The sequence below is a fragment of the Falco cherrug genome, chromosome 6 (assembly GCF_023634085.1).
Source record: "Falco cherrug isolate bFalChe1 chromosome 6, bFalChe1.pri, whole genome shotgun sequence".
Classification (NCBI taxonomy): domain Eukaryota; kingdom Metazoa; phylum Chordata; class Aves; order Falconiformes; family Falconidae; genus Falco; species Falco cherrug.
In genome coordinates, this window is record NC_073702.1 from 12,868,190 (window position 1) to 12,883,206 (window position 15,017).

Sequence of the window (15,017 nt, forward strand, 5' to 3'; positions counted from 1 at the left end):
AGAATTTCATAGGCTGATTTCCTGGCTTTTCCTTTGGGAATAATGCTTTTCTGTGAAGTAATGCTCTTCAAATGAATATACCTGAAGGTCTGGCTTTTCTACATCCAGCCACCAAAGTTCTTCAGGTGTTTTTCCTTCTGCACTACAAGTAAGATATCTTACATAGATATCAATGATGACACTGTAATGAAAAAGACAAAAATGCAGCTAAGAAGAACTGGATGTTTCTGAAAAACAAAGATCAGCTGAGGGTAATGAATCCTAACAAATTACATCTGGCTGATGACTTTGGACAATTGCTTTTAAAAATGCTTAGCTAGGTTTTATTGTTATAGCTTATTTGATGGCTGCCAGATAGTGCCTGCCAGGTCATCTATGATTCTAGGAGGCTTCAGGAGGTGCAGACACAAGTGTCTTCAGCTTGAGCAAAGGAACCCCCACCGCTGGGTATATGATACTGCATTATCACGAGGTTGGCCAGAGGAATTTCTACACCCACCTCCAGTGGGTTGTACTAACATTTCTAAAATCTTAATTTAGCAAGGAGTAAGTTATCTCAGTGGGCAAGGGAGCTCACCTAAGAAATGAATTCTTAAAGAAACAGGTTTAATAAAATAAGCAGTTGCTTTGTAGTATTCAAATTGGTACATAGTCAACCTTTTAACATACTCTGCTGCTTTGAATCCTGAAGTCAGTGGGACTACTCAGGGCTTCCACCACCTATTCAGATGAGTTATCTTGGTTATGCTGATGCATCAGTAGCACTCAGCCTTGAAAATTCAAAGAAATCTTCCCAGTATGCACTCATGCTACAGGATTAATAAGAGTCTTAAGTTTTTATGAAAAAGATAAAAGAAAACAGTAGTGTTTCAGAAGTTCCCTTAGATGCATTACAAATATTTCAAACTCTCCCCACCCCCCCACCCAGTATTTAGAAAAATTAAGCAAGGATTCAAATATCTGATAAAATATTGACCAGACCTTGCACTCATTACACAATTAAAGCAGTTAATAATAGCCAGAGAACACAAGGAAAGCAGGACCAGGCTGCTATCTTACAAAGTTGAGATACAAACCCAAATAAAATAAATGCTCTGATGGCTTATGTCCCTGGCAAATTTAAGCGGCTAGGAAATGGGTCAGGACTGAATTTGGCCTTTGTCCTTGAAATATTTTTTCATATTAATTCTTCCTTTGCTCATTTGCCTGATGCTAAATTTAAAATTGTTTGATTTCCTTCCATAAATCAGTGGAATTGGAAACATGTATGTTAAAAATAATCTATGGAAATAATTTAAATGCTTACATAGTTATCAGCTATTCAAGAAGATGACAGAATCCAGTATTCACTTTGCAGTGAGATGGAGGAATAGCTTCTCAACCATTGTTTATTTAAATACCATGATAAATTTGCCATGGTTTCCAAATATTTAGCATTTTAATCTACTGACTTCAGTAGGGTTTTGCCTATGTAAGGATTACAGGCTTTGGGGAAAACTGTGTATTGAAATACACTGAAACCACTAAAGCCAGTGGAACTGCTTTTCATTGCTGTTGGAGTAACTGAGATGAGAATCAGTCTATGCTTTACTTACAGAATTATAGGTACAAATCTTACACAGTAACAGTCCCCTGCAGAGTACCTTTTTAGTGATGGGTCATCCTGTGCTTCGTTATGTTCAGTCACATTACTGATACCGAGTCTTTAGTCTAAAGGCAGCAGTTCTTCTCATTGCTTATTAAAAGTTTTTTTAAAATGTGGATACTTATCCATTTTTGTTCACTGACTTTTTATCTTTGCTGTTCTGTATACATTTCCTATAATTTACTTGTCTCTTACCAATGGCAGAAGCCTCTACCCAATTTCTCTTCTTTGTATATCACTTTGTATATCACTTTATTTTCTCTTTTAATTTTTGAAAAAGGAGGACCCATATGATGGCTTGTAAAAGACTAATGCTATAGCCAAATATGGTGCAAAGAATCCTCTTGCCAATCTTTTACAAACAATCTTCTTATCAAAAAGTGTAACTATGTTTACTTACTAGGTTTTTTTGTTCGGTTGGTTGGTTTGTGGTTTGTTCTGGGGGCTTTTTGCCAGTATAGTTATGTCAGCTGAGGTGGGGTGAGAACATATGTGATAGTTTAACCAGTATTGTCATGACAGCAAAACTTACCAGTCCAGAGAAGGAATGGAAACCTCTCCTCAGGGGATCTGGGGTTAGTACTGCTTCCTTTAGCTATAGAGCTCAGCATATCAGATCCCCTGGAATCACTGAACTTGATAGAGAAACTGGAATGTCACAAGGAGGTTAGTTAAAAAATTACCTAACAATAACACCTTCAGTATGGTCATAGTAAAATCAGTTCTTGTGCTGCGTGTTTGTTCTTCAAACAGTGGGATTCAGCAAGTGAAGTGATAAATGGCTCAGAGAAGTTAAGTTTTTAGCAGTAGATATGTAAATGCTTGTTTAAGAGATTATAGTGGAAGAAGGACACAGAAGGCCATAAAAGACATGCTGAACTGGATCAGGAGCTAAGAAAGAGTGAACGTGTGTCGGTGGTGGTGAGAGGGTGTATCTTCCTGGAGCAGGAAAGGATATATAAACATGTTGTGTAAGCTAGAAGCCTAACACAAGGAAGCATAGGGATAGTAGTAAACACCCAAAAGTGCTCAGAACAGGAGGAAAGCTACAGTATCCACACAGCAACATTTGCATTTGAGAATGCAAGATACAAACCGAAACAAAACGAGACAACACGATAAACTAGAGGAAATCCTATCAGCCAAAGCCAGCTGAGACAGACTACTGCATCCACAGTCAAAGAGACACAAGTCCTAGCAAATCATAGACAGTTTAAAGATATTGGCAAGGAACTCCTCTTCCAGCTTTGTATATCTCCACACCTTGTGCAATGAGATAATCTTCCAAATGAACATTTCCCTTCATCATTCCCACCAGCTTTTGGATGTATTTAAAGGCTCTTGGGGAGGGAAAAAAAAAAAAAAAAAAAAAAAAAAAAAAAGAGAAATACCAGCATTTTGGGCAGCCTTATTACTAAGGTGAAGCTGCTGCTGCGGCTGCCAGGTTTGCCTTAGTCCATACGGAAATCTTGCTGAGGCTGTGCCGTCGCCTGCTGGAATATGATTGCACTACAGCTTTAGACACTAACACCGAACTACAAACCACAGAGTCTTTATCTGGAAGTACTCTCTTAATAAATCAGTAGTCATCAAGCACAGAGAATAAGAATTAATTTTTTTTTTTGGTAGTGTGTCCCCGCCCCCCCCCAGCCTAAAGCCTGAGGTTCACTAATGCTGGCTAAATTGCTACTGAGATAGGATTGATATGCAACTCAAAAATAATCTTTGTTCAAAATGCCTACTTGCCTGAGACGTTATTCTAATGAATGCCGGTGACAAATAGCTCTGCATGTCTCTGTACCTAAAAAATTCATTCAAACACAACTTATTCTTAAAGGTGGATAGATGGCAAATAATTTATTGATGATTATGACCTACAATTTTATGATCCATAGAATATGGAAAGGCATACATCTTAAATGTTCTACTGGATTAACTGACACATTTAAGATAAAAAAAATGACATTACTCTTTTGCACAGTGACACAGCCAGCAGTACTTGTTTGTGCTTTCAAGTCTCACCTGTTGTGGGAGTTACAGAACAATGAAACATTTTTTATATGTGGCAAATCTGCTCCCTGCTATTTGTGGCCTTGTAGTTGAACGTCACAGGACATAATACATTTTTAGTGTGGGTTCCTACTACGTGTATATTTTTCAGTGAATGATTTGTGGAATACTTTCTGCTGAAGTGATAGCTAATACATTAACAAACTTATTATTGTCAGGCTGAACAAGAAAGTGCATTTGCAAAAGATATTCTTATGTCTTCAAAACCAAATGATCTGCAGTATCTACCTGCCTAGTTATAGTGTTACGCTATGTTGACCGATTTTGTAAGTCTAATAGTAGGAAACAGCATAGTTGTAGGATATACTTCCTAAATCTGAAGTAGGAGTTTGTTGCTGCCCTGTCACAGCACTATCAAAAACTAGGCAGCTATAACAAGGCCTTTACCCTCACATACCAGGTTAACATCAATAAGTAGTTCCCACACCTTGCCCCGGCACAGCCACAAATCCCCCACAAGGTTTCAAAAGTTCATCTACTGTCTGTGCCCTTTCTTCAACCTCTTCAGGCCAGTCCACCCTGCTTCTTGCCTCTACTGTGTCCAGAGTCTTCCTTCTCCAGGCTCCTCTTCCAGCCAGCCTCTCCTCATCTGGGCCCCCTCCATGTCTCTCCTACATCCAGGGCACACTCTCTCCCCTCCCCCTATTTCCTCCAGATTGCTCTTCATCTGATGCTCCCCTTCCACACCCCTTAGAGCTATTTAACCACTTAGCAGGAACCAGCCACAGCTGCACATTATCTAAGTCAGCCAACCCCCTGCCCCTGAAGCCAGCCCACAGCTGTATGTTATCAGTGTTAATTAACCTGCCTTCATTCCTTTACAATTCCCTACACTGCCCCATCCACATAGAAAAGGTTGTTGTAAGTATTGTACAATGTTAGAAGAACCCACGTTTCTGAACCAGTTCCTTTTGCTGTTAGCAACACCAATGACTCAAAAGGACATCCCATTTGGGGCACTTGCATGCAGAAGAGCACTGATAAAAGTATGGTTGAAATATGGTTCCGCTGAGTCACTGTTTCTCATTTCTCTGTGGTGATATGTAGAGCTTTGCAGAACACAACAAACATACCGTATTTTGATCCTACACAGTGCCATATATTCCAATGGACTTCCCGACGAATATTCCTTTCTAACTACTTTTCGGATGACTGGGGCCACACTTCAGAAATACTGGACTATTTGGCAAATTCAGGATTCTTCAGGAAAAGAACAAGTGGCAGTGAATCTTAATGGTCAAATGAAAAGTGTTGAGTTTTCTTATAAAGGAGTGGATGGACATCTCCAAACTGCGTCATTTTTGCATTTGCCTTTCTTGTTTGACTCCCAGTGGCACAAGCTTATGATAAGTGTGGAAGCAAACAGTGTCACGCTTTTTATTGACTGTATTAAAATAGAAACCTTAAACATAAAACCAAAAGGGAAAATCAGCATTGATGGCGTTGCTGTGCTTGGAAAACTTAAAAATAATCCTCAAATTTCTGTTCCGGTAAGTTCCAAAATATTTTCCTACTGCAAAAAGTGTTTTATAGGATCTTTACACTTAATGCTTTTTTGTGAAATGCATCTTCAAATGTTTTCTGAAAGCAGAAATGGCAGAAAATAACAACTCCTTGGCAGGTAAGTAATAGCTTTGCTTTTTAAATTTTGCACATATTGTGTAAAGTAAGAGATGACTCAGGTTATGTCTAAGTTTCAATAGTGAAATTTCTCAGAAATCCACAATTCTGTCACTGGATTCTGCTCTGCCTGGATGTAGTATCAGTTGGGTGTTCCTCTGCTTGTCTCATATGGGGAGCTTGATCTAGAAGGAATTCTCAGGACATGGATTTGTGGGCTGTACCTCACACCAAAGAGAGCAAAACATTAATCGAGCAAGAACTGAGACCCCTCTTTCATATGCATGCACTGACCACCACCTAGAGACAATTAAATGTGTCACTGGCAGAATAAATATTTTAGATCATTAATGTAAAGGGAGTATCTCCTGTAAAAGAGATTGATGGAGGTCTTTTTTGATCTACTCTGACGTTCACACAGGAAATGAGACCCATATTTAAAACTCTGTGCTAAATCAGAGATTATCATGAGTACCTTATACCTCAGGAGACTGTTCTAATCATTGTGCTACTTGGTATGATCATGGTAACAGTTGCTTTTTCTCTTTAATTAGTTTGAGTTTTTTGAAAAAGACTTGACGTGGAGTAGAGGCTGAACTCTTAAAAAAGGTTCTTGTTTATGAATCCTATGAGGGATAAGTGTAGCATCGGAGACTAGATCCAATCCAAGCGAAGGGCCCAGCAGGGCTGAGACATAAAGCCCATCCTTTTCCACAGTGCCTTCTCTTGGCTCACTCAGGATATCCTACCACCATATCATGGCTGCTGTGAATCCCTTTGTTAGATATTGAACTTTCCCTGGAGCATTGTAGTAGACACCTAAACTCACTATGGAGCGCTTCTTTATTCTGTATAGCAAGAACAGGCAGTGAAATACTTACTCTGCATCCTGTTTAGATTTAATGTTGAAAATATCCTTCTCATGCTACTACATTGCAAGGAGAGTTTTTTTGCTGGAAAATATAACATCGAGGGTGACATATGGTAAATATTGAATGCTTTTGTGCCCTTCAACAAAGAAAACAATAAAAAATCCCTCAGGGGTCTTATTATTTATCTGATTTAGTTTCTGAGGCAAGCGATAAATATAAAATACATACAAAGTGACATATCTGTAATTTCTGACAGAAACAAGTTGGTAGCTGTCACATCTGCATTTGGCCTTTTTGACATCCATGAAAGCGTTTGCTCAGCTAGTGTTTTCTCAGCTAATGAGTTATACTATACTTTATGCTGAATAATGTGATAATTTTGTCCCATGTGGCACTAAATCTCATTTAAGACTTTGGGAAGGTTATTTCTCAATTCACTTTGTAGGTTAAAAGGAAATAGTTTCAAAAACACAGTTGAAAAAATTGCAGAAAACATTGATAAGTTCCAAATATCATCCTGTTCCTTTTCCAAGGATCCTCTTCAAGTGTGTTAGGAATATATAATACAAATGGTAAGTTACTCATATGTATATCAGGTACTTATTTCAGAACAAGTTGAATGGCAAAAGAGAATCAGATACTACATCCCTACACTGAAGTTTTGCATCAACTTTGAAATAAACAGTGTGAAGTGAGATATAATCTTTTAACTATATTTCACAGTTTGCAAAAAAATATGGCCAAAGGATAACCAGCATTGTATAAACTTGAAAAGGGGAAACATTACAACACAAGAAAAATCTCATGCTTCATCTCCTCTGTAGGTATTGGTTACTATATTGCACTGGACAGAAATCAGTTTTACAGAAAGCTGCCCCAGGTGTCTGAAAGTGGCTATCTAATGTTGCTATAGATGTGGATTAGGAAATTCCTATAGCTGAAAATTTATACTAATTCTGTTGAAAACACAAGTTAGTCTTTGAAAATGTAATTCAAAAGTGGTCAGCTGGAGCTGATAATGTAATGATTAGCTGCATATATACCTTAGCTTTGCTAACTGGTCTAAGTGATACTGGTGCACGAATGGGATGATGAACACTTTACGTAGTCTCTGCATGTTACTATGATGAAAAAAATTCTACCCTAGTACTGTATTCCTTTTTGGAAAGACACTTAGATTAAATGCACAGAGAGCTATAGGCATTAATGCAGTAGTATTACAACACCTGGTATACAGTGCCACAGTTAGTATACACCCCCAAGTTAGGCACAGAACCATTCCTTTAAAAACAAGGAGGGTTTCTTTTGTCTGTTGAAGTAATGATTAGAAATGGCAGCCTACAAATGAGGAGAGAGATGTGGTACTAAGATCACCTTGGCAAGAACTCAGACTTCTCCCCCTTCTCTTTTGGTGCTCTGGCTGACCTTTGGCTAGGATTAGGAAGACGGGAAAAGCAGCAGAGGAAACCTCCTTCCTCTGCAGCCTGTGTTTTGCAGCGACTTGCTCTTTTCAGCAAGGTATACAAAAGAGGAAAACTGCTTACCCTAGGCTCTTCAGGCATCTGGTAGGGGAAGAGTATTTAGCATTAAGTTCTGTCTCATCTATGTTTAAGTACATACGTCATTAGGCACTAGTGTGAATTTACTTTAAATATAGGACACCCTTCTTCAGGGATGAAAGGGCAAAATGGAATTAAGTAATTTTTACAATTCACTACTTATCATGCAAAATATTTGTTTACACCTTTAGCATGCTTCTGGGAAGGTTCAGTCTTATTCAATGTATTTTATGAAAAAAATATCTTTGCATAAGGTAGGTCTTAAAACAGGAATATGATGCATGTTTCTTGACAAAAAGAATAAGGAAGTATGGAACAAATTATGAGGGAAGAAAATAAGCATCGCATCACATTTTTAAACCGAGTTTGGATGTCTAAAAATACACTTTAATTAAGACAGAACTGTGGGTTTGACATAGAACGCACTGGAACGAATTGCATGGCCTGTGCTATGAAGCCTGAAATGACAATGGTAGTGGTCCAACCTGATACTACAACACTGTAGGTTTAGGAAGACAATATTCTCTGAAATTATGATAAAGAAATCACACAATCTGATGGACTAATAATTTAAAATTACTATTTATATTGAACAACTTTCTGGTTTAGCCCACACATTTAGTTTCTCTTTAAATAGAGTAAATAAATCTAGTTCGGGGATATTGTAGGCTTATCCTTTAACCTGCTTGACTATACTCGGTTTAAACATCTTAGCAGTCTTGGTTATTTAATATGTCCCAGGCACAATTTCTAATTTATTTCCAGGCGTTGCTAAAGTATATTACTTCCAGTGGTATAATTTCTAAAGGGCATAAATTATGTGTTTCCTATTCTTTTTTGCAATATTGTCTGAGTGCTCTATTTATCTTCCAGAATAGGTCAACTTCTTATAAATGCGCTGTAATACATGTCATTTTAAAAGAGATTCTTCATTGCTTGTTGTTACTGTGATTGCCTAGGAAAGCAATAGAGTTCTATTAGAAACTACAGCTTGCCTTTGAGTCTTTAAAAAGATGTATTCCAGGATTTCTGGGATGTTTTATGGAGGACAAATTTTTATACAGGTTTACAGCTGGTTTTTTTTTTTTTTTAGATAAAAAAGAAGATAGCTCTTTTTATCTAAAAGTAATTCAAATAATCCACTATAATCTCTAAGCAATACAAGATAGAGCATCATTTCAAAACTGAAAAGGAACTTCCTCAATTATGTGTTTATTATAGAAAGGTAAAGGCATCCATTTCTTACTGCTGAAAGATTAACTGATCTGAGATGATATAAATTGCCTTACTTTCTGCGATTTCAGAGGCATTACCCTGATTTTCTCATAATAGACACTAAACACTTAACTAGAAGTTATCCTTGATCATTATTTAATTGACATTTAATGATGCTAACTAGTTCAGGGCAGCTACATCACTTGTAATATCTAAAAGGAAGCTGCTTATGAATATTTGCTGAACAGGGATTATTCTACACCATAGAACAGATTGTGTCTGTGTACTGTAAAAAGTCATGTCTCAGTTTTTTTTCCTCACCCTGTAAAATCTCACGTTCAGAAGGCTGAACCTTTGCTATGGAAAGTCAAATAACACCAGAATTTGCTGTACTGCTCTAAGGCTTTGAAAAAAGATGCAAGGCAAGTGAAGCTCTAAACCCCTATTACATAGATGTAGGAAAATGGATAAAACATGTTTAAAATAGCTCTAGAATGAGATATGTTTAAATATGTGTAGCTTAATCTTGATGACTTAAGTCAATAGCAGATTTGCCTTAGGACAAATGTAGGTATCATTGACAAAAATTTGTAGAAAACCTTCACCCGAAAATTGCTTAGCTGAGTTGTACTTCTCCTGAAGGGATGTCTTACCTTGAATCATCCTCAAGGCAGCAATAGCCCAGAGGGGTACAGGGAGCCATTTCTCCCAGAAGGGACCTACAAATGTGCTCTGAGGGTCATGGTATTCCTTAAAGCCTACAGTACTGCTAAATGTTTCCCTGTGACTGATGCTATACTGAAAATACTATAGATATTTAGGACTCATTTACATCTTAACCTTCACCTCTCTCATCTAAAGCACTAGTAAGACAGCTGAATTGCATAGCTGATACTCTGATGTGCAAAGCTGTGGGCATTTGCAGGCATTTCCATAGAACTTAAGAGGACAAAACAGTGAACAGACAGGTACATCTAATCCAATTATATCTGTGCAGACTAAGAAATTAAGATGACACGAAAATCCTGTAGGAATCTTGAAAAATAGATGACAGAAATATTGACCTATGAGTCTTAAAAGATTACATCTTGATAACTTTGCTTCATGATTACCCCTGATTTATCTGAGGTTCATTTCTTAGAACTTTGTACCTGTACTTCATCCTTAGTAATACTATGGTCCAGTTATGTACCTCTTTCCCTGTGCAAGTGAGCTTCAGAGATGGATAGCGCTGAGACTCAGAACTCATAATCTAGTTGTACAGTATGAAATAATTTATCATATAGGTATCATTTGATCCTATTTTTATGCATTTTTATGAATCCTCATCTTCAGACTCCAGATACCCACATGTTTTTATTATTGTATGGCTGCCTTGTAGTATTAAATTACAGTATACATTCAATTCTTTTACATGTATATTACATTTAGTTGTCTATTACTAAGAACTGGGAAAGGTTTTAAAACGAGAATTTGATAAAGAAGGTAGAGAAATGACTCACAGATAGTGGTGTCAGATAACAGGTAAAAGAAACAAGGGTACTGCCTCTTTTGTGCTTTAGTCTCAGCACTCTGGAGACTGATGACTGCTAAGTAAAAAGAATTAGAGATATGATAGCAAGGATTTAAGGAGTGGCAGCACTGAAGTGGTAAAGGTGAAAGCAAAAAAAAGAGAAGCAACTTGTGGGATTTGTGGGTGGCTTGCAGAGATCCTAAAGGACTTTAGACTCAAAGCATTAATTAGCTCTGTCAGTAAGCATGAACTAAGTCAATGTAAGGATGGTGATGGGACAGAAAAGCATCTCAGAATGACAATCTGCCTTCCACATCAGTTATGGGCTGGGACTGAAGAGAGCAATGAATGAGGTATCCTAGAGGAAGCACAGAAGGCTGCCAGGAAGCACCAATACGTTATGTTGTGGGAGGGACGGTGGGGAACTACTTTAGCTCAATAGAACAAGAAGAAAGGCTCAAAGAAGCAAAGAAATAAGAAGTGAAAGCCCCCAGACATTCTCTTCTATTTTCAGCTTCTCAGAAAAAAAAAAATTAGAATCTTTTCCATACCAAGGCTCAATGCTGTAACGAGAAAAAAATTCCAAAACTTTCCTTCCCCAAAGAGCCTCAGCCATCCATAATGAAAAGAAAGTAATAGGAGCCTCTAAATTTTATCATCAAACTGAGAAATCTCTGGATAAACTACTCATTAGTGGTCCATAAGTCAAGCTGATACTATGTGGGATGGGAAGAGAAAACAACCCAAGACTTCAAAACTTAGATACAATAAATATGCACAACTTAACGTGCTTGTGGTAGTTAGAATTCCATGTGATGCATTATATATCTACAGATACACCTCTGAAGCTACATGTTTGAGCTATTCGGTAACTCTCAGCAGAGGGTATGTTTTTTAACCTATATAGCTCATCAAGAGAGTTTCAGTTGCAACAGCGGGGAAGTTTGCCTTAATCCTCTGTTATTTTCTAGTGGTAATTACAAATGTTAAAAGAAGATGTGAAATTTCACAGATGTATAGTACCCAGTTGCAGACTGTTTCCAGTGTGCATATGTTCCTGCTTCTTGAACTTCGCATGCTTCGACCATGTTTCTGTACTCAGACCTGCCATTCTTCACAGGCACAACTATCCACTGACAGAAAGTCCTTTTGTGTGTTGAATAAAACCGTCACATAGCATCAGGAAAAATGCCTGTGCTTAGAGAGAACATGTAAGAAATGACACATGAGGAATATTGCCTTCTTTTAAATCCCTTGGCAAGTTTATGCCTCCTTTTAAAAAGACCTTCACAGTTAGAGGTGGGGGAATGTAGAACATGGTGCCCAGTGACAGGACAAGGGGCAATGGGCACAAACTGTAACAGGGGAAGTTCCTTCTAAATATGAGGGGAAAACCTCTTTACTTTGAGGGTTGGCAGAGCACTGGAACAGGCTGCCCAGAGAGGCGGTGGGGTCTCCTAGGGAGGCCTTCAAACCTCACCTGGGTGTGACTCTGTGCAGCCTGCTCTAGGTGAACCTGCTTTAGCAGCAGGGTTGGACTAGATCTCCACCTTCCAACCCTGACCATTCTGTGATTCTGTGGGTGCAGTGTGAGGCGCTGCTCTGGACCGAGCTCTCTGACACACCCGTAGCTATTCCCATTAAATACCTACCTTTTAAAACATGCCCTTAGCTGCCCAGTGTTCCTCCTATTACACCCTCAGCCAGGGTGACCCCCTGACCCAAATTAACGTGATCTTCACCGCATTTGCCAGTTCGAAATCCAGTGGATGGTGATTCACTGCGACCCACTGCGACCCCAGCGTGAAGGCTGTGGTGAACTGCCAGCCCGGGTGAGTGCCCTGCCCTGCTCTGCCCGGCCCTGCTGCCCTGCCGGCCCGGCCCTGCCCTGCTGCCCGGCCCTGCCCTGCTGCCCTGCTGCCCGGCCCTGCCCTGCTGCCCGGCCCTGCCCGGCCCTGCCCTGCTGGCCCGGCCCTGCCCTGCCCTGCTGCCCTGCCCTGCTGGCCTGCCCGGCCCGGCCCTGCCCTGCTGCCCTGCCCGGCCCTGCCCTGCTCGGCTGCCCTGCCCGGCCCTGCTGCCCGGCCCTGCCCGGCTGCCCTGCCCGGCCCGGCCCTGCTGGCCCGGCCCTGCTGCCCTGCCCGGCCCGGCCCTGCCCTGCTGGCCCGGCCCGGCCCTGCCGCCCCCGCCTGCCGGAGCCCCATTTCTCCCCCCGCTTCCCGCCCCGCGGTGCCGGGTTTTACCGTACCTGCCCGGAATTTGGTGCCTTTAGAAATCCAACCCCCCAGAGCAGCAGCAGCCGCAGCCTTGTTTTAACCCTTCCGTGACCTACTTTCCTCCCCGCTCCTCACCCGCTGCTTGGGTGGGAGACCTCTGGGAGCTGTGCCCTGCAGACGAGGGGGATTTTGGCAGCCGCCTCCCCGCAGCCCTCGCCTTACCGGGGAGCCCGACGGCGGGAGACCCGCGGCAGGGGCGGGGGAGGGCGCGGGCCGGTGCCCAGGGGAACAGCGGCAGGGCAAAGGGTTAAGGCGGTGCTGGCGCTCAGTCCTCCCCTTCCCAGCCTTCAGCCTTCCTCCAATCCCCGAGACCCTCCCCACGGCGTTTGCCGCCGCCGTGAGGGGCTGCTGGGGCTCACCTCGCCCGCCCGTCCGCCCCGGCAGCCGCAGGCCGCTCCATCCCTCGCCATGGCTCGGGCTCCGCAGGGCCTCCTGCCTCTGGGGCTTTTCCTGCAGGTTCTTTGCTTCTGCCTGGCTCAAGTAAGTTTTATTCTGACTTTGACTCTGTTTTTCTCCCTCGCAGATAAGCCAGACGGTAATCGAGGTAAGTGTGAGAGAGCGAACCTGCTCCGAGCTCAGGGCGAGGGTGGGCGCTGAAGAGAGGCTGAAGGCCGCCCACATGCCCTGGCACCGACCCGCCCGGGGTGTTCGATCCTTTTCTTCCCTACAGCAGCTGTAGCCGACCCTGACGTGGTGCTGGCAAAGGCGAGTTGACCACAGGGTGGTGGGTGCCGTGTGTGTCTGCCTACATGGTGCTACCTGGTGGGCATCAGGCAGGCGCCGGGTGACATGGTGGGGCTTGAGCTCCATCTACAACCACCACCGGATGGAATATTTCTGTGAAGACTGGTACGGGGAGGAACAGTGTCCGGAGCAGCGGCACTGTGTGGAGCAAGGGGCCAGCTCAGGGCCTCAGCAGGGCACGGGCCAGCCTTTGGCTCACAGAGCACCGTTGTGGGGCTGCAGCCAGAGCTCGCTCTGAGGAGAACAGAGCCCCCCATTATAGGTACGGAGACCTGTAAAAAAGCCTTTCTCTAGATTTCCACAGGCTGGTGGCGCCTCCCGCCTCCCCCTTGGGAGCCTGGTGCTTTGAGAAAGCGCCTCTGTAGATGCTAATGTAATCTTGAGGAACCAGGGGAAAATGCTGAGCCAGTCAGAGAAGTAGGGAAAGGGTGGTTTTAAATTTTCTTTGCCAGCACGAACTCCTAGGAAGACTGTCTCCTTTGTGTTGGCTGCATGAGTAATTAGAGGAGCTTAGTGAATTTCATTGTTTGATTTGCAAGGATCACTCTTTTTATTTCTGCCACCCTGTTATTGCCATATGGTGTTCAGACCCTGCTGGGTCAGGCAGTCGAGCCCCCTCCACCTTGCCCTGTCCCTGGCAGTGTTGCGGGGTGCAGGAGGGTGGCTGGGCCTGGGGAGGGCGGTTAAACACCTCACCTGTCTCCCGCCCACAAAGGGAGCATTGTTGGTCACTGCAGTGGCAGCTAACATGGGATATCGGGCCCGTGCATCCTGACATGCATGGAGTGAGGATGCAGCTCCTCATCACGGCTGTGACCCTCTGACTAACCCACAGAAAGTCACCTCTCATTGTGCTGATCCACCCAGACTGGCTGTTGCAGGTTTGCCAGGCTCTAATTGATCCTTTTTTTTACTCCTTGTCAGAGAGGTCTCCCTGGTCCACCAGGCCCCCCAGGTCCGCCCGGGCCGCCAGGAGTTCCCGGTATTGATGGCATTGATGTAAGTGTTTCCCATGCCCTGCCTAGGAAATAGGAAATGCCTCGAGATGTACCTGCAATTTGACCCCAAGGAGTTTGAATTTGGCTGCAGATACACATAGGAATTGATGGGTCTCATATTCAGTAGTGGGCTGGGGTTTGGGGGGAAGGTGGCCTTTCAGATTATCTCTGATATGGAAAATACAGGATTATTTTTTTTTTTAGTGTAATCAGCATCATATGCTTGATTATTTGCTTTAAACGGGGTGTAAGGATTTTATAATTCTAATCTCAAAAGGGATTACATAGCATCACTCATACTAAATCACGATAAGGATTTATGGCATTGTTTCTGATAGGAGCTACTATGTATTTTGCACAAATTCCTGTCAGAAGTTTCTGTTAGTTTATAATAGAGATCACGTGAATTTAGTATTGATTTCCTACAATAAGAATCAGTTTGAGATTATTCTTGATAATCTGTAAATCAATGTTTTTCATGAAGGATCATGAAAGATCGCTGTAGCTC

At 42.1% G+C, this 15,017-nt stretch overlaps 1 protein-coding gene across 2 annotated transcripts in view; it reads left to right on the forward strand.

The window, feature by feature from the left end:
- The window catches only part of COL9A1 (collagen type IX alpha 1 chain), a 75,055-nt gene that overhangs the window by 5,238 nt on the left and 54,800 nt on the right, over positions 1 to 15,017 (forward strand). The window contains exons 5-8 of one of the 2 annotated variants that reach the window (XM_005431948.3): positions 4,809 to 5,205; positions 12,249 to 12,326; positions 13,291 to 13,311; positions 14,436 to 14,510. In XM_005431948.3, the coding sequence (XP_005432005.1) occupies positions 4,809 to 5,205; positions 12,249 to 12,326; positions 13,291 to 13,311; positions 14,436 to 14,510 (571 nt within the window). Of the gene's footprint in view, positions 1 to 4,808; positions 5,206 to 12,248; positions 12,327 to 13,056; positions 13,248 to 13,290; positions 13,312 to 14,435; positions 14,511 to 15,017 lie in introns of those variants that run through there. The other variant, XM_055713946.1, reaches the window with a different exon arrangement.